The sequence below is a fragment of the Sorex fumeus genome, unplaced genomic scaffold (assembly GCF_029834395.1).
Source record: "Sorex fumeus unplaced genomic scaffold, SorFum_2.1 ptg000020l, whole genome shotgun sequence".
Lineage (NCBI taxonomy): Eukaryota > Metazoa > Chordata > Mammalia > Eulipotyphla > Soricidae > Sorex > Sorex fumeus.
Window position 1 is genome coordinate 3,597,018 of NW_026606077.1, and position 27,947 is coordinate 3,624,964.

The following is a 27,947-nucleotide window of genomic DNA, read 5'->3' on the forward strand; positions in this document are numbered from 1 at the left end:
TCCAAATTATACTTCCTATTGACCCAAAGCTATTTCTTGATAGAATATAATCATTTAACATGAAACTGACAATATGTTTAAATAGGAAAGGGAATATGTTTATGCATTTAATTATTATAGAATGTTATGTATAAATGAAAGAAATAAAAGCAATGATACAAGATATGGGGGGAAAAGTAAGAAAGGGAGTATGGATGGTGGTGATGACTAAGTCAGGATATAAGAGACATAGACTCTTTTCTAAAGAAATGCCAGATCTCACACAGCAGGACAAATACCACTGGGTGGCCGGCCCCTTTAACTAAAGTTGCAGAGACCAATAATGAGTATCAGGGTTTGGAAATTCCTCATGACCTCCCCTCTCTAAGCATCATTTCTCAAACTTTAATCTAATATAAATCTTACTGTAGCATAAATTGTTATTCAGAGAGTTTGAGTCAGAGCCTGAGAGTCTGCACTTTTTTGTGGTTCCCAAATGAGCCAGATGCCTTCAATCCACAGACAACACTTTACTGGATACAGAGTCATAGTACAATTGTAAAAAGCATTTGAGTCACCTTTAAAAAAAATAACAGCTAGAAAAATAGTACAGGGATTAAGAAATTTTCCTTACACACAGCTGAGCCAGGTTCAGTGCCTGACTTTTCAGAGTCCACCAACTACCACTTGGAATGATCCCTGAAAATAGAGTCCGAAGCCCTAAGCCCGGCTGAATATGGACCCCACACCAAAAAGTAAATAAACAGATATTGATAAGATAAATAGATTATCTAAAAATCTATTATAAATAGATTATTTACATAGAGAGATAGGTAGAAAAATAGATGATTGATAGAGATGAAAGAAAGAAAGAAAGAAAGAAAGAAAGAAAGAAAGAAAGAAAGAAAGACAATGGTATGTAACGTGGCCAAAGAAAAGATAAAACCTTGCAGTTAACTGCAACTTAGATGAAACTGGATGGTATCATGTCAAACAAAAATAAGTCAGGGAGAAAGGGAAAATATCAAATGATCTCCCTCATCTATGGTATATAGAGAAATGAAACAAGGAGAAGAACAATATCAAATCATAACAAACTTTTGGCCCTGGATTAAAAAGCAGATAATTATAAAACTGAGATTACATAACCCCTCAGCAAGAGGGAGTGGTTGAGGAAGAATATGGAGTGGACTGGAAGTCACACAGGGACCCTGGTAGAAGGTCTTGGGTCCTTTGGTAGCATTGGTGTAGTAACTGTGTACATCAAAACCATAAACGTTAACACTATTATGAACACATGACCTAAATTATAAAAAGTGTTGGAAAAAAGCAATACTGTTAATGAGGTCTTCTTTTTTATTGAATCACCATGAGATAGAGCATTACAAAATTTTTCATGATTATGTTTCAGTCAAACAATGTTCCAACACCCATCCTTTACCAGTGTAATTTTCCAGTACCAGTGGGAAACCCCAGTTCCCCTCCCATCCCTTCAAGCCACCCCACCCCCACCCCAGTCTGCCTCTACGACAGGCATTAATGAGATCTTCTAACGAAGATTTTAATCTAACTGTCCTTGACTGAGGCTTGAGTGTAGAGAAATTTTTAAGTTCCTCAAGTCGTGTCATTTTGTAGCTTATGCTGAAAACCACTGGTGTGGTTTTCATACATGTAAATAAATTTCCTTATGTAATGTGACACCACACCTTCGTTTCAGACTTGCACATTATAAATCTCTCCCCTCGCTGACACACTGTCCACCCCACAGTCCACCAAAACTAAGACTACCATGGTATTTGAGAACAGAGCAATAGTACAACTGGTAGGGCATTAAACTTGCAGGCGGCCAACCCAGGTTCAATCTCTGCATCCCCTATGGTTGCCCAAGATCCGCCAGGAGTGATGCCTGAACACAGTGTTAGGAATAAGTACTGATCACCACTGACTGTGGCCCAAAAACAAACATAAAAGAATACCATGGTAATCAAAACCCTGGGGCTCATCATAATCTAGTCCACATATACATATACATTTATGTGCTATCTACTAATGAACTGTTAGGGCTGGAGCGATAGCACAGCGGGTAGGGCGTTTGCCTTACAAGCGGCCAACATGGCCGACCCGAGTTCGATTCCTCCGCCCCTCTCGGAGAGCCCGGCAAGCTACCGAGAGTATTCATATGCCAGACACAGTAACAACAAAGTCTCCAATGGAGACGTTACTGGGCCCGCTTGAGCAAATCGACGATCAACGGGAGGGCCTTTACCTTACCTTTACTAATGAACTGATAAGTAAGGAATAGCTGCAGGATGTGGAGCTAAGATCCCTCTGTTGTACGTTTTCCTAGAGCTGCTACAAAGATCCTCCTGGGACACTGGGGGACAAAATGTGCATGTAGAAACAGAGGTGATGCAATAACCACTCTGGGTCCTCCTTATAAATTTGTTCCAGTTGAATAGAACCCAACCCAATTTAAGAAACACAGAAGGGGAACAATTCTAATGCATACTTCGAACCAAGTGTAAAACATGCTTACTAGTGGCTTATGTAACAGCACAAGATTTATACTGTAAGCACCTGGGAGTTCTAAAATCACTGCCTTGTCTTACTCCCAAGGATTCTAATCTAATTGGTTTCCTGTGTGGCCTTGGCAGTGGGAGTTTTAAAAGCTCCCTAGAAAATTTGAAATTAGCAGCCAGGGTTCAGAACTACTGGCTAACGGGATCTGAACAGTAATAAGAATCTTTTAAATTGCCTAGTTAGTACTCTTGCCCTAAGTGAGACTTTTGTGTCCCTCACAAGACTTGGCCACAAATCACTGCACCATAATTTATATCCCAGAGGACTATTACTGTGTGTAGACACTATTGTCCACTTCTTACCCTTCCTTAATCAGTGGAGTAGTATTTTCATGAGAATATAGTCAATCTAGAGCCTGCAAACAGAGTACTGATATACAAGTCTGGTCTTTTGCCTGTTTTTGTCAAGTTTTATTAAAACACATTCACATCACTTCTGCCATAGAGGCATGGAGAGGGGTGAAAGAGACAGGGGGTGAGGAGGGATACTAGAGACATTGGTGATGGAAAATGTATACTTGGTGGAGGGTGGGTGTTGGATCCTTGTATGACTGTAACTCAAACATGAAAGCTTTGTAAGTGTAGCTCATGGTGATTCAATTACAAAAAAAAGTTCACATCTCTTTGCTTCCATATTGTCTAAGGTTGCTTTCAAATATTAAGAGAAGAGTACATGCAACACAGATCCTATGGTTGTCCAAGCTAATATCAGTTATCTCAGCCTGAATAGGAAGTATGATGTCTACTGGTTTGAAGTACTGGAGTTAAAGTGGTAGCAATGTTCTCTGAAAGAGATTTGGTATTCTGAAATGTCCCAGGGAGTTCTGGGAGGGGAAAAAAACTATAATTATGTCTCTGAATCTATAATGACAATAACCATATCTGGAAAGCTAGAGGTTCTTCTTTCAGTCAACTTAACCACAGTTACCATATCTGGGGAGCTATGGATTCTTCTTTCAGCCAGCTTAACCACAATTGCATCTATCAATCTAGGATTTTCCACTAAAAGTGAATTCCTGTTCAGAACACCAAGTAAAGGTGTTGGGAGGATCCTCCCAGGATGGGAGAAGCATGCGGAAAGTAGACTATAGACTAAACATGATCATGATTGTCACCCGTTGCCTGTTTTGCAAACCACAACACCCAATAAGAGAGAGAGAACAAAAGGGAATGCCCTGCCACAGAGGCAAAGTGGGACGGGGGGAATGGGGGTGGGAGGGATACTGGGATCTGTGGTGGTGGGAAATGGGCACCAGTGGAGGGATGGGTGTTTGATCATTGTATAATTGAAACCCAAGCACAAAAGTGTGTAAGTCTGCAACTGTACCTCATGATGACTCACTATTAAAAAAAAATTTAATAAAAATAAATAAATAAAAAGAAAAAAAGTGAATTCCTGTCCATCAGCCTATCACCTGGCTGCCTACAGAATCAGTTTATAAAAGAAATATTTTATCTCATAACTGAGAAATAGATATCTCCTGGACCAGCCCAACTTTGTTGTAAAAAAGATAAACTGTGATCAAAAGATTAAACATTGCCAGGAGTGAGGTGAAGGGGGACATAGTTAAGAGCACACAGAACTGTAGAGCAAAACTGTAGTGAGAAGGGGAAAGGGTCTGATTGAAAGGGTCTAGGGGGCTGGAAAGATAGTGCAGAGGGTAAAGCGCTTTCCTTGCTCGCACCCGACCTGAGTTTGATCCGTGGCATCCTATGTGATTCCATGAGAAACACCAGGAGGAATTCCTGAATGCAGAAATAAAAGTAATCCCTGAGCATCACTAGGCATGGCCCCAAAACAAAGCACTGTAGCACTGTCCTCCTGTTGTTCATCGATTTGCTCGAGCGGGCCCAGTAAGGGCTCCATTGTGAGGCTTGTTGTTACTGTGTTTAGCATATCGAATAAGCCATGGGTAGCTTTGCTGTGCAGGCAAGATACTCCCGGTAGCTTCCCGGGCTCTCCTAGAGGGGCAGAGGAATTGAACTTGGGTCTGCCCGGCCGGCCACACACAAGAAAAACACCCTTACCGCTGTGCTATTACTCCAGCCCCAAAACAAGGGAAAAAAAAAAGAAAAGAAAAAGAGATATTGGAGGCAAACTAAAAAGAGGCAATGTTTATGCAGAAACTGACAACCTAGCCACGGAGAGTCTAAAAGTTATCAAGTTAGGGACGAGGGTTTATCCCTTTGTTCACAGCATTCAAACTCCTTCTGGATGCCTGCTTCTTTAATCAATTCACTACCAGTTTTCTTGTTCTTCATTTTAATTTAAAGACTGCCTTCCCTTCTTTCCAACTATCTTTTCCTCGAGGGACTCTATAGTCTAACAACTTTCCCAAAGGAATGTTTTTCCAGTGATTAAAAAAATGCAGAAGTTGAAGTATTCACTTAATTAGAATCAACTCAACTCTACTTATTCACCTCAAGTTCTAAAACATCATTGAGACAGAAATAAGTTTATTTCTTCATTCTACCATAAAAATAAAACATTTGCATTTATTAAACCTTAATCTTATAAGTATGTATAAAATACGTTTAATGTAGTAACTTTCAAGGTTATTAAGGTTAATAGTCAAAAATCCCAATGAATACTTGTAAAAAATGTCAAGAGTACTATCTGCATGCAGACCAGTCTTTGAGATTTCCTTGTAGCCATCAAGATTAATTCTGGTATATTATATCTAATGATAGACTACTCAGCAGGGTTTTGAAAAAGAACCTTAAAGATAAAATCAAGGAAATGTAAGGTAAAGGTAAAGGTAAAGGCCCTCCCGTTGATCATCGATTTGCTCGAGCGGGCCCAGTAGCGTCTCCATTGGAGACTTTGTTGTTACTGTGTCTGGCATATCGGCACGGGGAGCTTGCCAGGCTCTGCCGTCTGGGCGAGATACTCTCGGTAGCTTGCCGGGCTCTCCGAGAGGGGCGGAGGAATCGAACTCGGGTCGGCCATGTTGGCTGCGTGCAAGGCAAACGCCCTACCTGCTGTGCTATCGCTCCAGCCCTAAGGAAATGTAAGTAAGTGGATTGTGCTCATACAAAATGACTTAGGGGGTCAGAGAAAAAAAGTGTATGGGGTTAAGGTGCTTTACTTGCATGCAGCCATCCCTGGTTTGTACTCATTTCCAGCAACACATATGCTGTGATTCCTGAGCACAACCAAGCTTGTGGCCCAAAAGCTAAAAAAGAAAAAAAATTAAGTGACCTACACAAATGACAGAATACAGCCACAAACAATATTGATAATATAATTCAATAATAATTCAATAAAGAATATTGAATTATCTTCTGAAGAAATAAAACAAATCAATTTATAAGAGATTAAGAAGTTAAAACTGCATCCTCTCTCTGCAACCAGCTGTGTGTCTTCAGATCAGTGGGGAACAGACTCTTTGACATGTATTTGCCAAATGGGCAACTGTTTGCATAAATTGATGTGATGGACTTTTTCTCTTTGCTGAGGGAGAAAAAAGAAAATTTTTGTTGTGGAGTGCGGAATTTAGCAAAGAGGCACAGAGGAAAGAAAAATAAAGTTCTTGGAGGGTTGGGATTAACTGTCCACTCACCGTTGACCAGGTTTAGCTTTAACAAGAAGGGAGAGATTGTACAAACTAAAAGGGGCTCTTTTCATAAGGAATGTTTGCATTCAGATATGTGACTCTGAATGTAAATATTGCTTAATTAGGTCCATGTGACAAGGAAAAGAGGCACAGTTGGGACGCGAGGCACTGTGCCCTCCTCTGTAGGAGCCCAGTTCCTTTCCTCCACCTTGAAGATTGATGGTTATGGAGGCATTAAATGTCATATCCCTAGACTCACAATGGCCATAATAAATGGTTACTGTCCACCATCAGCAAAATGAAGCCAGATAAAATGAAATAAAAAGTAGGTACAACTTGTTTGGGATAACAGGTGAGTTGTATCTCAGGAACTTCAAATTTTGGATATAAGGGAAAGAATGAAAGTCAGACTTTACATGAAAACCTCCATTCTAGCATAAATAATTAGGGGCAATTAAAGAAAGTCTGAATTTCTGTTGCTAATGAAGTTTCTCTTGAACTCCTAGCCACAGATGAGGAGGTAGAAAGCAAGGGAATAAGATTATATAAGAAAAAGAGCATATGGTCTTCATGGCCAGTGCTCAAGGGAACTGGCATCAGCGCGTACCCACAGAGGTTAGAGAATACTTCTAAGACTGAAATGTAGTTTGGAAATTGGAAGAATCTATCAAAACCCTGGTAATTAGTTCATCTTATTTTCCCCACTCAGCAGGAGTTTGTGGAACAAAAATTAAAAAGTATTCCAATAGATGCCCTACCACAGAGGCAGGGTGAGATCAGGGGGGTGGGGGTGGGAGGGATACTGGGATCCACGGTGGTCGGAAATGGGCACTGGTGGAGGGATGGGTATTTGATCATTGTATAATTGAAACCCTGGAGCGATAGCACAGCGGGTAGAGCGTTCGCCTTACAAGCGGCCAACATGGCCGACCCGAGTTCGATTCCTCTGCCCCTCTCGGAGAGCCCGGCAAGCTACCGAGAGTATTCGATATGCCAGACACAGTAACAACAAAGTCTCCAATGGAGACGTTACTGGGCCCGCTCGAGCAAATCGACGATCAACGGGAGGGCCTTTACCTTTTTTTTTACCTTTTTATAATTGAAACCCAAGCACAAAAATTTGTAAGTCTACAACTGTACCTCATGATGTCTCACTAATAAAAATTTAAAAAAAGAAAGAAAAAAAGTATTCCAATAGAAGTAACTCTTCTCTGTGCTTCTGCTTCTATGTCTTTTAACTTAGCACATGACCTAATTGTTTAATCCTAGGTACTAACTTTTCAACTCTCATTATGTAGTTAATTTTCTAAAAAGAAGATGATGACAGGACCAATGCACCACATTCTCTAGACACAGAATTCTCACGCTGGTTGCCTTATAGGTTTTTGCCAACTAGACATCCATGACAAGGGTGAAAAGATAAAATTGGAGTCAACAAAAAGAAACCCCTAAAAAGGAAGCAAAGGGAAGATAGTAGTTACTGGGGCTCCTTATGACTATGCCCAGCCCAGGGCAAGGTCACACATCCAGCATCCACACTAGTCACATTATTTGGTTTGTCTAAAGCAAAGTGAGTGGAACTTAAATATATCCACATCTGATTAGACATTTTTGCATGATTCTTCATGTTTTCTTTCCCTGTTGTAACAACGCTGAAAGCAAATATTGAGATGGAGTCTACATTAGCCCAAATTCCTAATGCCCATACCATGCAGGAACCACCGCCAACCAACTCACATAGAAAATGCAGCTTGAGCAAGAAATGAACTTATGTGAAGCCTAAGAAATTTGGGGGTTTTCTTCATGCAAGAGTATAAGCTAACTTATGCAAACTGTAAAAAGTTAACTAGTCTTTAACTTGACTCATGAGAAATGTTTTATTTATCAAAGTCATCCAAGAAACTTCAAAAATATAGATGAGAAAAAAATCATCAAAAGGCCAAGAAATCCTATAAAAGTTAGGCGACAAAGACAGAGTTATAATGTTTCTTACCTTTGAAAAACACTTACATCAGAAAATATAAAACGTTTGCTCCACCCCCTTCCAAGGGAAAAAAAATCGGACGATTAACATATTATAAGGAGTTTGTTGTTTCTATCCTAAAGGATTTTCAGTAAGTCAGTTCTCTCACTCACATTCAAAATGAATCTGACACAGAGCAAATTAGATTTTGTGGCAAATAAAAGTATAAATGGTCCCATTAGGTATTGACTATAACATTATCTAATAGTTTATATCTCCTTCAGAGAATACACAATTAGAGATGCAAATTCTTTTCATCACAATTCTGCATAGATTTCCTGCACTGAACTGCCAAACTTGGGTTTTGAACGTGATGAAGTGCAGATGCCTACAGTTGCAATCAAAAAACTTTAATTGCTGAGAAAAAAATATTTCTGATCCACTGAAAGAATTTATGACAGAGGGACACAACTGTAGATGTTATCACATAGATAAAATAAAGCAAATGACTGAAATATATTCCGGAATGAATATCCCTGCAAAATTACCTAGTAATTTACCTCTGCCTAACAGAAAAAAAAACAGATTAAAGATAAATCAGGCTTGGTGGGGAAAACTCTGATAAATATAAAAAAGTTAGTAAGGATTTATGAATAAATATATTTAGAATTCAGAATGACATAATAGTTCTATGGCCAATTATTCAAAACTTAAAAATGCAATTTTGACTTTGAATTATATACAGAAGGTGGTAAGTAATTTCTGTGATACCTTCAAGGCAAAGGAATATAACATGAAGATAAATAATGAGAAAAGATAAAATTTTTTTAATGGAGCAACTAAACTAAAAACTTTATCTGGTGGCACTATGAAATTAAAGATAACTTGTTTTAGAATGGTTTTCAGTATAATCAGAGACTAAATTACAGTCTTAAAATAAACCATATAACTATTTCAAATTAAACATATTTTTACTCCGGTTAAGCATATAGTATAATGCAATCTTTGGGAAAATCCTATAATTTAATGAAGTTTTTTACTGGCAATCCATGATAAATGCTCAAAAATAAGATGATGGTGATAAATCATCAAAATAAAGAGATCAAGAAGATTGTGCATCAAATTTTGAAATGGATTTTTTTTTACTTTCTTTTATTTTTGGTTTTGAGGTCACACCCACCAGTTCTCAAGGGGTTACTCCTGGCTCTGCACTCAGAAACTACTCGTGAAGGTGCTCAGGGGACCATATGGGATGCCAGGGATCAAATCCCAGTTGGCAATTTTGAAATGCATTGCCCCATGTACTATCACTCTGGCCCCTGCACTGACCATTGAGAAGAAGAATTTCATTATAGTGGAAAATCAAGAATGTGTCCATAAATTTTGTTGTACTAAAATTTTCCACTATGCAATTTTTCCTGACTATGATATGTATTCTATCAATGATTAATATTTTATGCTAATTTGACTTGAATATTTCTGGACTTAGAAGCCCTTTCTTCTAGCTGACTTAACAGTGCATAGTCTACCAAAACCATTTAGTGAATCATAAACAAATCTTAAAGAAGATAAAAATTGGTGATTATATTTACATGTAACAGAGAACTATTTGGCAGGCAAGTACAAAGTTTCCTTTTCCTGACTCATTAGTTTGCTGATCATGAATCCAGTGACCACATTAAATGCCACCTAAAACTAGCATAATCACACTTCATTTAAGAGTTAATTTCTTTCCAATCAAATGACTTATTACCCTAGGTCATGTTCACTTTTAATTTTCTAAGTAGATTCAATGTTTATAGATCATTATAATCATTTCTTTTGTTTGTTTTTGGGGGCTCACACTGGTGGTGCTCAGAACTTATTCCTGATTTTGCACTCAGGGATCACTCCTGGCAAGTACAGAGAACCATATCAGGTGCCAGGGATTAAACCAGGTTAGCCATGTGCAAGGCAAGAGCCCAACTAACTGCACTATTGCTCCAGCCCCAATCATTTCATTTTGAAATATTTGAGAAAATAAAAAGTGTGTACTGGTGGAGGGATGGGTGTTTGATCATTGTACAGCTGAATCTCGAACATGAAAGATTCGTAACTGTACTTCACAGTGATTCAACTAAAAAATAATGTGGGGTTCATGTCCAATTCAATCAGCTTAATCAATGACTGAATAAATAGCAGTACTCCTACATTTTTAAAAAAAGAAGCCCCCAAAAGACTTTTTTAAATAGTAATAATTAAAATTACAGTACAGAACCCAAGAATATGGCCCAATGATTGAGTATCTTCCTTGCAGGTGTAAAATTGAGTTTGATCACCCCCACATCATTAAGAGTGATCCCCAGCACTACAGGTATGATTTTTGATGCCACAACAAAATGGTACCCATGCCACAGCACAACCAAGTTTCTACAAGTGTCACAACCAGGTGTGCAAGCACTACAAGCTTGCAACCCCTAGACATCACAACAAAAACAAAAGGAAAGGAAACAGTGGGGAAATATGATACTTTCATATGAGGGATAAAGAATTTTATTTTTAAAATGCTTATTACATAGGAAAATTATCAAGATATTAATTTAAAGGAAGAATGAAATAAAAACCTACAGATGGTACTACTTCTACCTTCTTTGCACATGTTCAACTGTTTGCTTTGCTCAGGAGGTTTGGCTCACACCTGATGGTTCTCAGGGCTTTCTCCTGGCTCTGTACTTAGGGCTCACTCCTGACCAGGCTCAAGTACCAGGTGCCAGGGATGGAGCCCGGGTCAACTGCATGCAAGACAAGTGCCTTAACTCTGTACTATTTCTTTCCTCCCTTTAACATATGACACTCACGCAATATTCTTTCGCATCATAAGATACTAAAGAAATAACAAAAATAGATCTAGGTGAGTCAAGAGCTCCAATCTGCTCCATGCTCCATTGCTCTCGCACCATCTGTGACCTGTTTCTGAGTTCCCCAAACCTGAGGAAATCAAGTGTTCCCCAAAGAAGAAGAGAAAGGGAAGTTAAGGGTAAACAGGGAGAAGAACTTTAATAATACTGGTGATGTGGAAGAATAGTATCCAAAATGCAAACACAACAACACTGAAAATAATGAGATCTAAGCTGCAACCACAGAACTCTGTGATGTACCTGTCAAGGTGAGGTTGGGGGTGGGGGAAGGAGGGGCCTGCTATGCGAACATGGTGGAGGGACATTGACACGGGTGGTGGGATTGGTGTTGAAATTTATACACCTAAAATTCAACTATCGATAACTTTGTAAATCATAGTTCTTTAATTAAATTTTAAAAAATACTTAAAAAGAAAGGAAAATAACAAAAATAACCCATAACTTTAGTGTACTGGAATTAAATGTATATAAATATCAATGTTGCCTCTCGGTAGTAAAATTGTTAGTCGATTTTTATTCTAACTTTTTGCTTTTGTTTTGCTTTGCCTTTCCAATGTTTTCCTGAACTTTACCAAAAAAAAAAAAACAGTAAATAAAACTTCGGGTTTCTTTGAGACAATTCAGTGGGTAGGTAAGATGCGGACTTTTAAGGTCTGTTTCATTTCAGATACTAGTTGATACCAGAACTGCCAAAATTCATGATTAATCATCAGTGACGCGTATGTTTGGTCAACTAGCAAAAGCAGGTACAGGGTTGGAGTGATAGTACAGCAGGTAGGGCACTTGCCTTGCACACAGCTAACCTGGTTTCAATCCCCAGAGACATATATGATTCCAAAGGGCCTGCCAGGAGTGATCCCTGAGCACAGAGCCAGGAATAAGCCCTCAGCTCTGAGCACCACCTGGTGTGGCCAAAAAAAAAAAAATTTTTTTTTAAAGACAGGCAGAGTGGGAGCTTTGAGAGTTATATTATTATCTTCTGTGGGATTCCCTGGGGACATAATACTGCACACCCTACCTCTGTGAGGTAGCTCCAGGCAAGGCAGCATGTTCTCAGGAATCCCACATACCTCTGAGACAGATTGTCTCCACATTGGCCTACCTAAAGCATGAAAACACTGGATGGTGCCAAGCTGCAGCTGTTCTGATACCCCCTGCAGAAGCAATTAAGCTATTAATGAATCAAAGAAGCTTGGCTACCTGGGGAGAAGGGAAGGGAAGGGTATAAACATAGTAGCAGAGGAATAAACATTGCCTTGGAGCTCTCCTCTAGCTCCTGCTCATTTCCTTGGGACCACCTCTCTAAAGAGATTAGTACAATGCTAAAGAAATGAGCACAAGAGGGGATTGGAGAACTACCACCACACTCCAGGTCCTCCGATCCCTCTTGTAGGTCAGAAACAATTATCATCATTTTAACACTAAATCATTCTAACTCTAAATACACATACATTTTAACAACACTTCAAGTAAAAGCCAATTTTTGATTATATATTCATTCCATACAAATTAAATCTTTCCTTGGTTCTTTGTTTTTTTTCCTACACTTCTTGTCTTCTGCAGTTACTACTTATTATGTCCACGGTATTAATACCTGGATTATGAGAGGTTCCAATAACTTCTCTATGGTGAATGTTTGGACCTGCAGATCCTGAGGATTGATATTCAGCTTTATTGGTGTTTCAGTTGACATACTGCCTATGTAGAAAAAAGAAAAGAGATTAGGAATGAAGAAAAATACTTTTGTTTCACCATTAAAAAATTTAAAAAAAGAAAAATACTTTTGAAAAGAGAGCACTAGTGAAAATCACAGAGAACTTGAGAATTATATTCAATATCCTTTCTTGATATCAGCTATACCCATCAAAAGACCAAGTCCACCAACCACAAAGCAAGATATTTCCCAATGGTTTTCTACGGTCACGCTGTCTGGGCTTAGACTTTCTAACAAATTAGCCTATGTTAGTGTGCTCATAATTAAAATAACAAACTAGCTCAGATTGATTTGCATTTTTGCAGGGGAGACGGTAGGGGGACTTTCTAATCAGTATTATGGAACCTGGAGGCCCTGATAGTTCAATGCTAGGGACTTAGGAATGGTGTGGGCCACCAAAACCACACTTGACAGTGCTTAAGTTCTGCAGGCTCAGAATAGAACTCTCGTTTCTATACACGAAAGGCTTGCATGCTTAGCTCTTAAGCTAGAGCCCCACCCCACCTTACATTTTATCAGCATTAAGTGGGAAAGAGTAGTTGAGATGGGAGACATATCTAACAGATTCCAAGGCCTTTGACTTTCATGTAGCCAAAGCATGGAGGCTGCCAAAGTCCAAATTCTTATTAATGACAAAAGCTACCGAGAGTATTTCACCCGCACGGCAAAGTCTGGCAAGCTGCCCATGACGTATTTCATATACTGGGCCCACTCGAGCAAATCGATGAACAATGGGAGGACAGTGACAGTGACAGTGACAAAAGTTAGGAAAGAAAGTCAATTTACATTCTTTTTACAGGAAAGAAACTACTATATTGTCAGTTTCTATCGAAAGCGAAAACAAGCCTCTGAAAATTCATTGATCTCAGAACAAGACAAAATTTAAAAATCACAAGCCATTCTTTAAAGCATAGCATTAAGCTTAAAATCAAGTAGATTTTTGCACAAGCTTGCACATATATATCAAGTGACTATACATATTATATCAAAATATATTCAAATTAACACATAAGTCATGAAGACTGTGACCCAAATCGGTAAGCTTTCATTTGTATTTACTCTCTTTTTTATATTTTTTTATTGAATCACTGTGATATAGACCCTTACAAAGCTGTTCATGATTAGATTTCAGTAACACAGTGTCCAACACCCATTACTCTACCAGTGTATATTTCCTAGCACCAATGTCCCCAGTTTCTCTTCCATCACCCCCGCCTCCTCCCCAGCCTGCCTCTATGGCAAACAGTTTCTCTTTCTCTGTTTCTCTCTCTCTCTCTCTCTCTCTCTCTCTCTCTCTCTCTCTCTCTCTCTCTCTCTCTCTCTCTCTCCCCTTTTGGGTGACACCACCATGCTGACACCACCATGCTGAGACCACTCTCCGCACACCTGAAGGTACCGGCAGAGGGACAAAGCCACGTGGGTTCCGGGGCCGAGATCTCCAAGCCTACTCGAATTGGAGTTGAGCATCTTCCACCCAGATCCTCCAAATTCTAGTAGGCGGGGGTCACACCCACCACCTGGCCCCCTGGCGCCGTGTAATCCCATCAGCGGCCAAGACTCAGAGACTATAAAAACCAGATCCCGGAACCGCGCGGCCACGAACATCTTATTATGACATCTCAATCCCACTTTGACAAACTGACAGGCTACCGAATATAACCTGCCCACACGGCAGAGTCTGGCAAACTCCCTGTGTCGTACCCAATATGCCAAATACCAGTAACAACGATGGGTCTCATTCTCCTAAAGAGCCTTCAATATAATCTCAGGGCTAGGATGAAGGAGACGTTACTGGGGCCTGCTCGAGGCAATCGACGAATAACAGGATGATCTGTGATCTGTGATCTCCTTTTGGGTATTGAGGTTTGCAATACAGATACTGAAAATTTAGCATTTATATCCCTTTACCTACTTTCAATACTCAGTTCTGCTCCAGCAGGATCATTTCCAACTATTACTGTCATACCGGTATCTTCTTTATCTTACCTACCACAAATTTGTTTTTACTCTTTACCATCAATAATACACCAGAAATTACTTTTGATGGCCAACAGAAATAAAGAAGAAGAATTATATCCCTTTATATGTAAAACATTGTACTTTGGGAACAAGAGCAATAAAAAAGCAACGAGGCCACTTTGCCTGCACACAGCTAAATTCAATTCCCAACATCCCACATGGTATCCCTATCCCCACTAGGAATGACACCTGAATATCGAGCCAGGAGGAAGCCCTGAATACCATCACGTGTGGCACAAAAACAAAACAAAACAAAATTCCTTTTTAAAAAAACCAAATAAATTGTCCTGCTTTTGAAAGATAAATGAATTTTGGGTTCAGAGAGAGAGTACTGCAGTAGGGTGCTTGCCTTGAAAGTGGTCAACCTGTGTTAAATCCCCAGCACCCCATTAATCCCCTGAGTCCCGCCAGGAATTAGCCCTGAGAACAGCCAGGTATGGCTCAAAACCCATAAGTTTTTTAATGGATTCATAGTTCACATTGTATTACTGTCACTGTCACTGTCACTGTCCTCCCATTGTTCATCGATTTGCTCGAGCGGGCCCAGTAACGTCTCCTCTGTGACAATTGTTACTGTGTTTGGCATATCGAATACGTCACGGGTAGCTTGCCAGTCTTTGCCATGGGAGCCAGATACTCTTGGTAGCTTGCCAGGCTCTCCAAGAGGGGCAAAGAAATCGAACTCAATTCCGCCATGTTGGCCGCTTGCAAGGCAAACGCCCTACCACTGTGCTATCACTCCAGCCCATTGTATTACTATCAATGCAAAAAGCTTCCATTTAGCTGTTACCTATTTTCTCTCAGTTTTCTATATTTGTATGCTAAGAATCTGCCCCTAGAAAACATAATCTAAATCTGCCCCTAGAAAATATTCTGATACTCATGGAACTTAAAACAAAAGAACAGAAAGTCTGAAATTTAGTTTAGTTTTTCTATTTATTTATTAACAGATCACTCACTAGGGCTGAAGAGATAGTATAGCCAATAGGGCATTTTCCTTGCATACAGTGGACCCCCAGCATCATATATGGTCCCCTACGCTTTGCCAGGAATGATACCAGCGTGCAGAGGCAGAAGTAAGCCTGAGCACAACCCAAAACCAAGCAAAAGAGTAGATCAACATTTTTCTTTTATGTGTTTGGCTCTGTGAATGGCTGACAGATGTATAGCTAAATGAGTGAATGAATAAGTGAGTCAATCAATGAAGAAGCACACTTTTTCAAGGTGCTCCTCTTAACCAGAATTAATCCTTTCAATGTTCCTCTCAATCTCAGTAATTCTAGAGAGAAGATTGTTCCTTTCCCCGTACCATTGCCTCTCACCCCTAAGAAGTATCAGTATCTCATATTAGAGCTCGTGTTTGCTCCAAAACAGTTTTAAGTTTAGCCTCATTCTCCTCCGTGCCATCTTCAATTCTTGCTATACTAATTCCATAAAATCAGCACCTCTTTGCTCTTTAGTTTTTCCGACTCTACCAGATCCTTACCCTGAATCCATAGGAGTGCTAATGTATATAACACTACAATGTCCTCCCATTGTTCATCAATTTGCTCAAGTGGGCACCAGCAAGATCTCACAACAAATTGTGAGAGTTGTTGTTACTGTTTCTGGAATATTGAATACGTCATGGGGAGCTTGCCAGGCTTTGCTATGCATGTGAGATACTCTCGGTAGTTTGCCTGGCTCTCTGAGAGGGGCAGAGGAATGGAACCCGGGTCGGCCGGGTGCAAGGCAAACGCCTTACCCACTGTGCGATCACTAACGTATATATTCCAAAGAAATCATGATTTCTCTGTGTATATTTCTCTGTGAAAAGATCAGTATTCTGCCCAGGCACTCCCATACTGTACACCAGATACACACACACACACACACACACACACACACACACAAAGAAAGACACACATACACAAAATCATCCTGTAACTCAAAATTGACGTTTTCGAGGATGGCACTGAAGAGTTTCAGTGAAATGGTATCACCCTGCCGAACCCCTCTCTTGACATTGATGATCACTTCTTTGTAGAATGGTGAGATCCTGGTAGTGAATCTGTAATAGAGCTCACAAGGTATCCTGATATATTGAGTTTGAATACCCTGATTGGGTAGGGCTTCAATGACCATTTCCATCTCAACAGAATCAAAGGCCTTCTTTAAATCAATGAACATTAGACAGAGCAGCATCTTGAGCTCCCGAGAAACCACAATGAGTGTGGTTATCAGGTCATGGTCAATAGTGCTGAATCCTTTGCAGAACCCAGCTTGTTTGCATGGTTGTCCTTCATCTAGTGTTCTGCCAATCCTATTCAGGATGACTCGAGTGAACAGCTTGTACATGACAGACAATAGGCAGATCCGGAGATAGTTGCCAATGTCGTGGATGTCTCCCTTTCTTTACAGTAGTACAGTCCTGTTGGTTTTCCACTGGGACGGAACCTTGCTTTCAGACAGGTAGCATGTGAAGAGCCGAGCCAGTGTATTGATGAGTACTGACGGCAGGTACTTCAGGTGTTCAGGTCTGACCTTGTCTGGGCCAGGTGCAGTTCATTTCTTTACCAACGAAATGGCATGTCGGATTTTGGAAGGGAGAATGTTGGGAACAACATATCCATCCTGCGGAATTTGGTATGTGGGCAGGTGGACATGGCTATCAAAGAGATCTGAGTAGAAGTCATGAATAATCTTCTCCATTACCCTTCTGGAAGATGTGATAGACCCATCAGGACGTCAGAGGGCAGTCATCTTGGTCTTGTAGTTGGCGAAGGACAAACGGGCATTGTGAATGCTTTTCCCAGCTTCTGCTGCATCTACCAGCACTGCTGCTCTTCTCTCTTTGAGGTCTTCCTTTATCACTTCTCTGCACTGCTTTGCAGATTCGAACATTCGCTTGCGGTTGCCTGAGGCATGCACCAAGCCACGTTGGTGAATAAGCTCAAGAGTTTTCGAAGACAGCCGTTTTTTTTGTGACTATTTCTCTCTTGGCATTCCTCGCACCATCATGGAGATGCTGAACCAGTCGATCGTATTCCTCGTCAAGGTTGTCAATGATGGCATCTTCCCATGTTGCCGCAATAGTGCCAAAGAGCTCCCAGTTGGTGGTTGTTCTGGGAATTCTCTTCTTAAACATTGCAGCCCTTTCTCCCCACTCTGTGAAGTAGAATTTTGCACAAAGGAGAAGGTGATCCTATCCCATTTGTAATTTTGGGACAACAGTGACATCAGTCAGGCAAAAATGTCAATTGAATATGGTCAATTTCATTGTGGAACCATCCACCGGGAGACTCCCATGTCCAATGTTTAGATTCGGCATTCTGGAACTGAGAGTTACCATGAATGGTCTTGTCAACATGGTGAACTCCGACAGTCTCTCGCCCTGTTTGTTCCATTCTAGGCCATGGGTCCCAATGTGGAGTTCTTCGGCTGATCTTCTCGGTCCTATCTTAGCATTGAAATCACCGACAATGATATTGTAGAAGGTGTGGTCTTCTTTGTAGAACTTCTCCAGCTCCATGTAGAACTTCTCAATTTCTCCTTCATCATAACTGGATGTTGGTGCGTAAACAACAAAGATAGAAACTGCTGGCAGTGAGCCCCTTCTACTCAAGTGTAATTGTCTGATTTGGGTTGTTAGGCATTCAAATGAATCAATGCTCATGGCTAAGTTCATGTTGACATGGATACCAACACCACTGATGCCTCTTTTGTCACATGTTCCAAGGAATAGTTCTTCTCTAGTGTCGAAAACAGCATGATGTGATTAATGCCTTCTTGTCTCAGTCAGACCAATAATATCGTATTTGATCTGTTGTGCTTGTACCATCAGATCCTCGATGAATGCATCTGATGCCATCGAACGTGCATTGAAAGTACAGATAGTCATTTTTGTCTTTCTTCATTTGGGCAGCCTAGTTCGGCCTTGAGATTTTATCAGCCTCTCCTTCCACATCCTTCTCAACACTGCCGTATTGGAGGCTCCTTCAGGGTCAGAGGAATGAGACCCATTGAAGTTACTAGTTTTGGCATATTGAATACGCAATGGATAGCTTGCCAAACTCTTCCGTGCAGGCGGAATAGTCTCGGTAGCTTGCCAGGCTCTCTGAGAGGGATAAAGGCTTTTGGGGCAGCCTCTAATCGCCCTTGTAGGTGTTCCCATGGTTCAAACCATATTTGAATCTATCAAATAAGGTGCAGAAATCCTGGAAACTGGGTATTAAATGTCTTATGATGTATCATGTGGCTGCTTTGCATCCTGGAGCGAGGCGGCGGCTGAGTAGTGGAGGTAGTGGAGGTAGTGGAGGTCTGCTGGTGAGGTATTTATCTGGTATGGGACGACTGGAATGGGAAGGAATGGGAGTGAAGAAGGACGGTCGGCAACTACACCACCTCTGCTTTGCTGATGACATCGTTCTAATAACACCAAACATTAGCCAAGCAGCACAAATGCTGGTCAACTTCAACCCTGAGTGTGGAAAGGTTGGATTACAGCTGAATCTCACGAAGACAATGTTCATGAGAAACAGTCTTGTTCCTGCCATTCCATTCACTCTCAATGAAACGACCATCTCCGAATGCAACAGTTATGTGTACCTAGGTCGAGAAGTCAACATAACGAATGACCTGGCACCTGAGTTTCTTAGGAGGAAGAGAGCAGCTTGGAACGCCTTCAAGAGCGTCAAAGAAATAGCTAAGAGGATGAAGAATCTCCAACTCCAAGCACATCTCTTCAATTCCACTGTTCTTCCTGCATTAACATATGCCTCAGAGACCTGGGCCCTACGAAAACAGGATGAGAACACTATTCGGGTCTCCCAAAGAGGAATGGAAAGAGCTATGCTTGGAGTATCACATTTCACTCAAAGGAGAGAAAGAATCTGGAGTTCCGACCTCCGTCGATGGTCAAGAATCAGGGTCGCAGTCTTGTTTGCCAAGGCGTCGAAAATCAGATGGGCTGGACACGTAATGAGATTTGGAGACAACCGTTACTGATTGGATTCCATGGGACGTCAAAAGCCTGCATGGCCACCCACCTACGAGATGGTCAGACTTCTTCGTTAAGACCGTAAATGATCGTTTGAGGCTCTTCGTGTTGCTAGAATGAGCAGACGCCATTGGGCTACACTAGCACACAACAGAGACGGATGGAGATGTTACTGGCACCCGCTCGAACAAATCGATGAGTAACGGGATGTCAAGTGATCAAGTGATCAAGTGAACTCAAAATTTATTTTCCTTGACTCTATCCTGACTATAATTCTTTGACAAATAACACAAATCTGGGGGCGGGGGTTGTATGGTGGAGGGGAGGGTGATGATCAGGAGTTGCTTTTGGCTTTGCACGCAGGAATTACTCCTGTCAGTGCTCAAGGGACCATATGGGATGCTGTTGATTGAACCCAGTTTGGCTATGTGCAAGGCAAGTGCCCTACCCACCATACTATCTCTCCAGACTCTAACAATTTTTTATGGTGCCCCAGATCAAACTCGAGGCTCACACATATGAGGCTACTCTTTACTTAACACTGTGATAACCTGTAATTATATAATTTTCTTTTAATAAATAAAGACACTAACTGAAGAGTCCAGAAGCCTTACTTATCTTCAGAGAATATATTACATACTAGACTCCACATTTACTACTATAAATGTGAATATGTGAAATATTCTTGAGAATAATAGAACTCTGCAAATATATTGTCCCCAGGAACTTAACATAGAAAATTGTACATAATATAAATAGTGAATTTCAAATATTCTAATCAACTATATTCATAACACTTATAATTCTTTAGTATGACTTCAGCAAAGTTCGTAGGAGATATGCTTCAGATATCAAAAACAAAGACCATTATGCTAAATCTCAGAGGAACCAATTATGACAAAACTAAAGGTTTATGAAAGCATTTGGTACAATTATAAGCTCAAAAGTTGACTATACAATAAAAACACTAATGCATATTAATTGTTTCATTGTAACATCAAAACATTTTCTACTCAGGAATCAATTCAATGAATTATAATGAGCAATCTGAAGTCAGGGGCAGGGGTAAGAATATTATATAGATTGAGCATCCAAGAGTTATTATAACCATGTTATCAAGTAATTATATTACATTATATATTCATCTACTAAAAATCTACTTTAAATTTTAGAGGCTTTTCTAAACGAATATGTGAACCCTTGTCTCTTGCTACAACTTGAACAAAACTGGATGGTATCGTGCTAAGTGAAGTCAGAGGGAAAAGGGTAAAACTAAATTGTCTCAATCATCTGGAGAATATAAAAAAACAAAATAAGGGAATAAATAGTCAATGATAACAAATCCTAAGAGCCTGTCTATAGAACTGGGTCTGCTAAAGGTGGGTTTGGGTAGCAGAGGACAAGAAACGATGTAGAGTCAGTGATGTGGAATGTCAGGATGTGGACATTCTGGTGGAGTGCGTGGTACAGGGACACTGTGTTCTTAAAAATTAATATATTTTTCAAATAATGGTGTCAAATATAAATAAATGTTAAAGGTTTATGTAAAACCTACCTATAGCACTGTGGTTGTTTATATAGGCAGAGCACATTTTCCAAAATGCATTACTTTGCTAAGTAGTTGTTTCATTGAACATAACCTAAATGATGTGCTCCTGCCTTTTATAAACCTGTCCTTCTATGTATGTTCTTGTTCTCAGCTTAAGTCTACAAGACCTATTGGTTTGCTCGAGCGGGCCCAGTAACGTCTCCATTGGAGACTTTGTTGTTACTGTGTTTGGCATATCGAATACGTCACGGGGAGCTTGCCAGGCTCTGCCGTGCGGGCGAGATACTCTCGGTAGCCGGGCTCTCCGAGAGGGGAGGAGGAATCGAACTTGGGTCGGCCATGTTGGCTGCTTATAAGGCAAATGCCCTACCGCTGTGCTATCGCTTAAAAGCCAATTTTTCCTAAAACAATTATTCAAAATACATTAAGTAAAAAGATACTTGAATTTTCTTTCGAATCAAAGGACAAATGTTATTATTTGATATTAATAAATATACCTTCATGTGTGCAGAGAGTGGTCTCAGCATGGTGGTGGCTGGTCCTGGAGGTCTTCGGCTGCCGGAGCCCTGGTCGGGGTGGGGAGGAAGGCTCAACCCGCTCCCCTCCAAGGGGCCCAGGCGAGGAACAGCCAGGCGCGGGGGCAGAAGACTGCACACATGAAGGTACTGGCAGAGGGACAAATCCACGCGGGTTCCGGGGCCAAGACCTCCAAGCCTACTCGGATTGGAGTCGAGCATCCTGCACCCAGATCCTCCAAATTCCAGTAGGCGGGGGTCACACCCACCACCTGGCCCCCTGGCGCCGTGTAATCCCATCAACGGCCAAGACTCAGAGACTATAAAATCCAGTTCCCGGAACCACGCAGCCACATTCGCGGCCGCGCGACATCATATCAGGACATCTTTTTATGACTTCTTATTATCTCATTCCTACTTTGGACAAACTTGCAGGCTATCGAATGTAGCCTGCCCACAGGGCAGAGTCTGGCAAACTCCCCGTGGCTTATCAAATATGCCAAATACCAGTAACAATGATGGGTCTCATTCTCCTAAAGAGCCTTGAATATAATCTCAGGGCTAGGATGAAAGAGACGTTACTGGGGCCTGCTCGAGGCAATTGACGAATAACAGGATGATGAAATGATGAAATGAAAATAAATATACAAACTCCTATAATCTAGGCCTTTACTATCTTGATTCTCTTTTTCCTATTTCTTTTCCCCCTTCTAAAAGTAGCAAAATGATCTCTTTTCTCAGCTACTTAGCTAAAGTATATGAGATATGTTTTTTCATGAGGGCCAGAGAGTCAGTACAAGAGATATGGTGCTTTTTCCTGCACGAGGACAATCCCAGTTTGATTGCCAGCACTGCATTTGATCCTCTTCCAGGGGTCACACCTGAGCACAGAATAGCCAGGGGCCAGGAATAGCCAGGGGCCAGGAATAGCCCCTGAGTACTATGGGATGTAGCCCAAAATTCCAAAACAAAAATAAAGAAAGGCTCTAAAAGCTATTGTTATATGGTTTTGCATTTCAAATGCATTTCTAAAATGCTTTGTTAGTGTTTGGTTTGGTTTCTGTTTTCCTTTATTTTTTTTTTCTAGCCATTCCACCTACCACTTGATTCCTTCTAATACAGGCAAATCTGAGTTGACAGATAGGATATCTCCATGGTAACCTTTCTGCATAGCCCAGAGTCAATCAATATAATAAAAATATGTTGTACTTGAAGCCAGAGCAATAGTATAGCCTGGTAGGGCACTTTTCTTGCATGTAGCCGACCCAGGTACAATCCAAGCATCCAATATTTTCCACAAAGCCAGCCAGAAGTGATCCCTTAGCACAAAGCCAGGAATAACCTCTGAGAACTGCCAGGTGTGGCCCAAAAACAAAACAAAACAAAACAAAACAGCCCTTTATTCTCTAAACACATGAGGTTATGTTTTATGAGATTGTGGGGGTTGCTTTTTCTTTGGAGAGAGGTTGCAGGAGAGGTTTAGATCATACCCAATGGTGTGTGCTCAGGAACTATTCCTGGCTCTATGCTTAGAGAACTGGCAGTACTCAAGGGACCATATGTGGTGTCCAGGATCAAACCAAATCATCCACAAGCACCTTACCCACTGCGTCATCTCCTTAGCCTTACATAATTGAGATTCTATCAAGTGAGTTTACTTGCTATTCCTTCTCAAGGTAAGTAAAATCCTACATATAAGTCAAGTCAAAATTGTTGACATTGATTTGTTCTTTTATCTCAAGAATAACAAGTAAAGGACACTCTTGTCAACCAAAATAGAATCTAAGTGAAACTTCACAGTCTTTAAATTATTGTCCTCACATTGCAGAGTTCACAATGGGTCTCCAAAGCTATTATTGGTTCTCTGGTTCCAGAGCACCAAATATTAGAAACAAGGAAAACTAAAATTCAAGGAAAGTCAAAATATCCACATCATATGTAATCCTGTTGAAAGAATGTCTTTTCCAAAAGATAAATGAAAAACCCAAATTAGCCAGAGTAACTTCTAAAGCTGTGATCGTGTCTTTACTACACATTAAGTAAAGGAAATTTTTGAGAACTTTATTTTTCCTTTCCAAAAATCATCAAGTAAGCCAAGATGTTCTTGAAGCCCTTGACTACATATAATTACTATTCTCGAGATAAATTCTGCTTCTTTTTAAAAAATGTCTTTTGTATCCACTCTGCTGAGCAATCCTGAATGACTGGCGATCAGGGCAAAAAATAAGCCAAAAAAGAGTTGCAGAATTTTACAGATGAAGTCAAACCAAGGACAGAGTCTGACAAATTGATACCAACCTTTTTACACTCAACCATTCATTTGCATCTGACACACATGCAATGCCACAATGTAAATCTAAAGACAACTAGGTTGTGGTTATTATATTCAAAGGCATTAGCATTTCATAATCTATAATATCTTAAAATTTAGGGACTACCTTCCAAGCAAGCCAAGAAAAACTCTTATAATATCCTTGATTTTAACAATGCACTAGGCTTGACTAAGTAGAAATGATGAAATGCTCACTATATCATAAGATGCTAATGATGATTAACCTTATCGAGTCTAATATGTTAAACTGAAATATGCCATTATTTAACTTCAATCGAATAGGAACGGTTTTATGAGTGAAAGAGGTATGGTTTTGAAGAAAGACAGACTAGATTATAAATGCAGTTTTTAGAAAAACAAAATGAGAAAAACAAATCTCTGGTCAGTTTTAATAGGTGTTTCCAGGAAGTCATTAAAGCACCAAACGTACCATGAGGATCTTTCCTTTCTCCCCAAATTCTCTTTTCCACAATGCCTAAATTTCTTTACCCAGTTTTGATCCCTACTTGAAACTGAATGCATGTCAATGTTGAATTCATTTAACACATAAACCTCATCTCCAAATTTCAGGGCTGGTAAAACTGACACATTCTTGTCATAAATCCTACGTATAAGTCAAGTCAAAATCGTTGGCATTGATTTATTCTTTTATCTCAAGAAGAACAGGTAAAGGACATTCTTGTCAACCAAAATAGAATCTGAGTGAAACCTCACAACCTTTAAATTGTTGTCCTCACATTGCAGAGTTCACAATGGGTTTCCAAAGCTATACTGAGCACCAGGTATTAGAAGCAAGGAAAATTACACAAATTGACCCATTCTTGTCAGATGACTTGGAAACCTAACCATCTATGGTTAATGTATTTCCTACAAGAAAATCTCCTAATACAAAATCTTTCATTTTTAAAAAATATATAAAATTCAATAACATAAGTGAATATACATTTGTCTTCCATCCATATCCTTCAGCCACCATTAGCAGAATCAATTGTTATGGTCATTTTCTTGTGTAGTTTAAAGAGCATGTGTATATTACCTCTATATATATAATATAATGGAGTATTTAAGCATATATATGTCTTTATAATGTAACACTGTAGCACTATCCTCCCATTGTTCATCAATTTGCTCGAGCAGGCACCAGTAACATCTCCACTGTGAGACTTGTTACTGTTTTTGGCATATTGAATATGCCACAGGTAGGTTGCCAGGTTTTGCAGTGAGGGCAGGATACTCTCGGTAGCTTGCCAGGCTCTCTGAGAAAGATATAGGAATCAAACCTGGGTCAGCCACATACAAAGCAAATGCCCTATCTGCTGTGCTATATATATGGAATTTAGTAAATGTTTAAAATGGACACTGCTGCCATTCTTAAATTTAAGTGACCATCAATAATCTACATGTTATTTATATTTGTCTTGGGTCTTCTGTGAATGAGCCAAGCCATTCGAAATAGTCTTTCTTTAAAAATGATCCAAGGCTGGAGAGATAGTTCAAGAAGGTAAGGTGCTTGCCTTGCTCATATCCACTCCAGCACCAGCACCATATGGCTCCCAAGCACTGGTTAAGGTCACTCTTAAGTGCAGGGTCAGAAATAGCCCCTGAACACTGCCTCTGAGCACCATCCCAGGGGTACTTCCCCGCCTGAAAAACACAAATAATCAAAAAATAAAGAAGATCAAGTACTTTAAGCTTCATGGCACAACATGAACTGTTGGTTGCACATGTACTTGAGTAAAGATAAAGATAGCTAAAGATCACTTCTCATGAATGCATGAGAAACCAGATACAAGCACTGTTACATGCACAAAATTGTTTGAAATGAGCTAGGAACTTTCCCCATGGTAGATAATGTCTAAGGTGGCAGAAATAAAACTAAACCAATTGAAGTCATAGCCTGGCAAGCTACCCGTGACATATTCGATATGCCAAACACAGTAACAACAAGTCTCACAATGGAGATGTTACTGGGCCCGCTTGAGAAAATTGATGAACAATGGAAGGACAGTGACAGTGACAGATTTTCAAATTAAAAACAAGCATCTGCGATTGCAGTACTCATAAAAATTAGATATTCATCCTTGAAGAATTATTAAAGGGTACATTCTTTTTTTAAAGGTTTGGGGTTTTTATTTTATTTTATTTTATTTTAAATTTTTATTAATGAAACACCAGGGCCCGACAGCTGAAGACCTCCGGAACCCAGCCAAAGTCATGCTGAGACCACTCTCCACACACTTGGATGAGCCTCATGCATAAAGGAAGCGGCAGAGAAACCCAGGTGTGAGGGACCCAGGGCTGAGATCTCCAAGCCTGAAAGGTTTGGGACTGGACCTTCCAGTAGCTAGACAGTTACACCCACCAACTGCCGTGTAACCCCAACAATGGCCAGGATCCAGAGATCATCACACCAAGCTCCCGAAAGAGAACAAAGCAGAGTCTCCTACACCGTGCCTGACTGTCTTCACCAGGGCCCGGCAGCCGAAGACTTCCAGAACCAGCCACAACCATGCTAAAACCATTCTCCATATGCATGAAGGTATCAGCAGAGGAACAAAGGCATGCGGGTCCGGGGGCTGAGATCTCCAAGCCTGCTCAGATCAGGGCTGAGCATCCTCCACCCAGATCCTCCATCTTCCAGTAGGCGGGGGTCACACCCACCGACTGGCCCCCTGGCACCATGTAATCCCATCAACGGCCAAGATTCAGAGACTATAAAACCCAACTCCAGGAAGCACGCGGCCGCGAATGCCTTATTATCTCATTCTTGCTTTTGACAACCTGGCAGGCCATCGAATGTAACCTGCCCACACAGCAGAGTCTAGCAAAATCCCCGTGGCATACCCAATATGCCAAATACCAGTAACAATGATGGGTCTCATTCTTTTAACCCTGAAAGAGCCTTGAATGTGGCACTTTTTAGAGTCTCAGGGCTAGGGCGAAGGAGACGTTACTGGTGCCTGCTCGAGGCAATCAACAAACAACAGAATGATCGTGATCGTGATTAATGAAACACCATGAGGTACAGTTGTAGACTTACAAATTTTTGTGCGTGGGTTTCAGTTATACAATGATTGAGTACCCATCCCTCCACCAGTGCCCCTTCTCCACCACCACTAATCCCACCCCCCAACCCCCATCCCATCCTGCCTCTGTGGCAGAGCACTCCCTTTTGTTCTCTCTCTCCTTTTGGGTGCTGTGGTTTGCAAAAGAGGCATTGAGTGGCAATCATGTTCAGTCTGTAGTCTACTTTCAGCATGCATCTCTCATCCTGGGCGGATCTTCCCAACATTAAAGGGTACATTCTTGGGGTCTGTTTTTGCTATACCTGGCAATACTCAGGGCTTACTCCTGACTCTGTGCTCAAGGATCACTCCTGGAAAGACTCAGGGGGTATATGTGGTGCCAGGCACAGAATCCAAGTTGGCTGCATGCCAAGGCAAGTGTCTTCTGTGCTGTTCTTTCTGTGCTGTCTATGATCACTATTCTAGGTAACATTTATTACCATGTGAAAGAGGGCATTAAAATAAAGTCTTACAATGGTATTTTATGCCACATGAAATGTATTTGCATTTTTATACTATTAGCAATTAAGGCCTTTGATAAGGGGTGTCCAGAAAAAAAATTCCTACTGTCATTTTAGACTGTAGCACTGTAGCACTGTCCTCCTGTTGTTCATTGATTTGCTCGAGCAGGTCCAATAATAACGAGATACTCTCGGTAACTTGCCAGGCTCTCTGAGAGGGGCGGAGTAGACTATATCAATTAAATTGTAATCTATCTGTTGGTATATAAACTAAATGAAGAAACATAACCTTCAGATAGCTTTAAAAATAATCCATATTGTGGAGTACTATGTAGCTAT

The 27,947-nt window shown here is 40.5% G+C and overlaps 1 protein-coding gene across 1 annotated transcript in view; it reads right to left on the minus strand.

Moving 5' to 3' along the window:
- The window catches only part of CTNNA3 (catenin alpha 3), a 1,757,578-nt gene that overhangs the window by 1,671,844 nt on the left and 57,787 nt on the right, over positions 1 to 27,947 (minus strand). The window contains exon 2 of the mRNA XM_056113567.1: positions 12,570 to 12,673. Within this exon, the coding sequence (XP_055969542.1) occupies positions 12,570 to 12,668 (99 nt within the window). The 5' untranslated portion in view covers positions 12,669 to 12,673. The remainder of the gene's footprint in view (positions 1 to 12,569; positions 12,674 to 27,947) is intronic.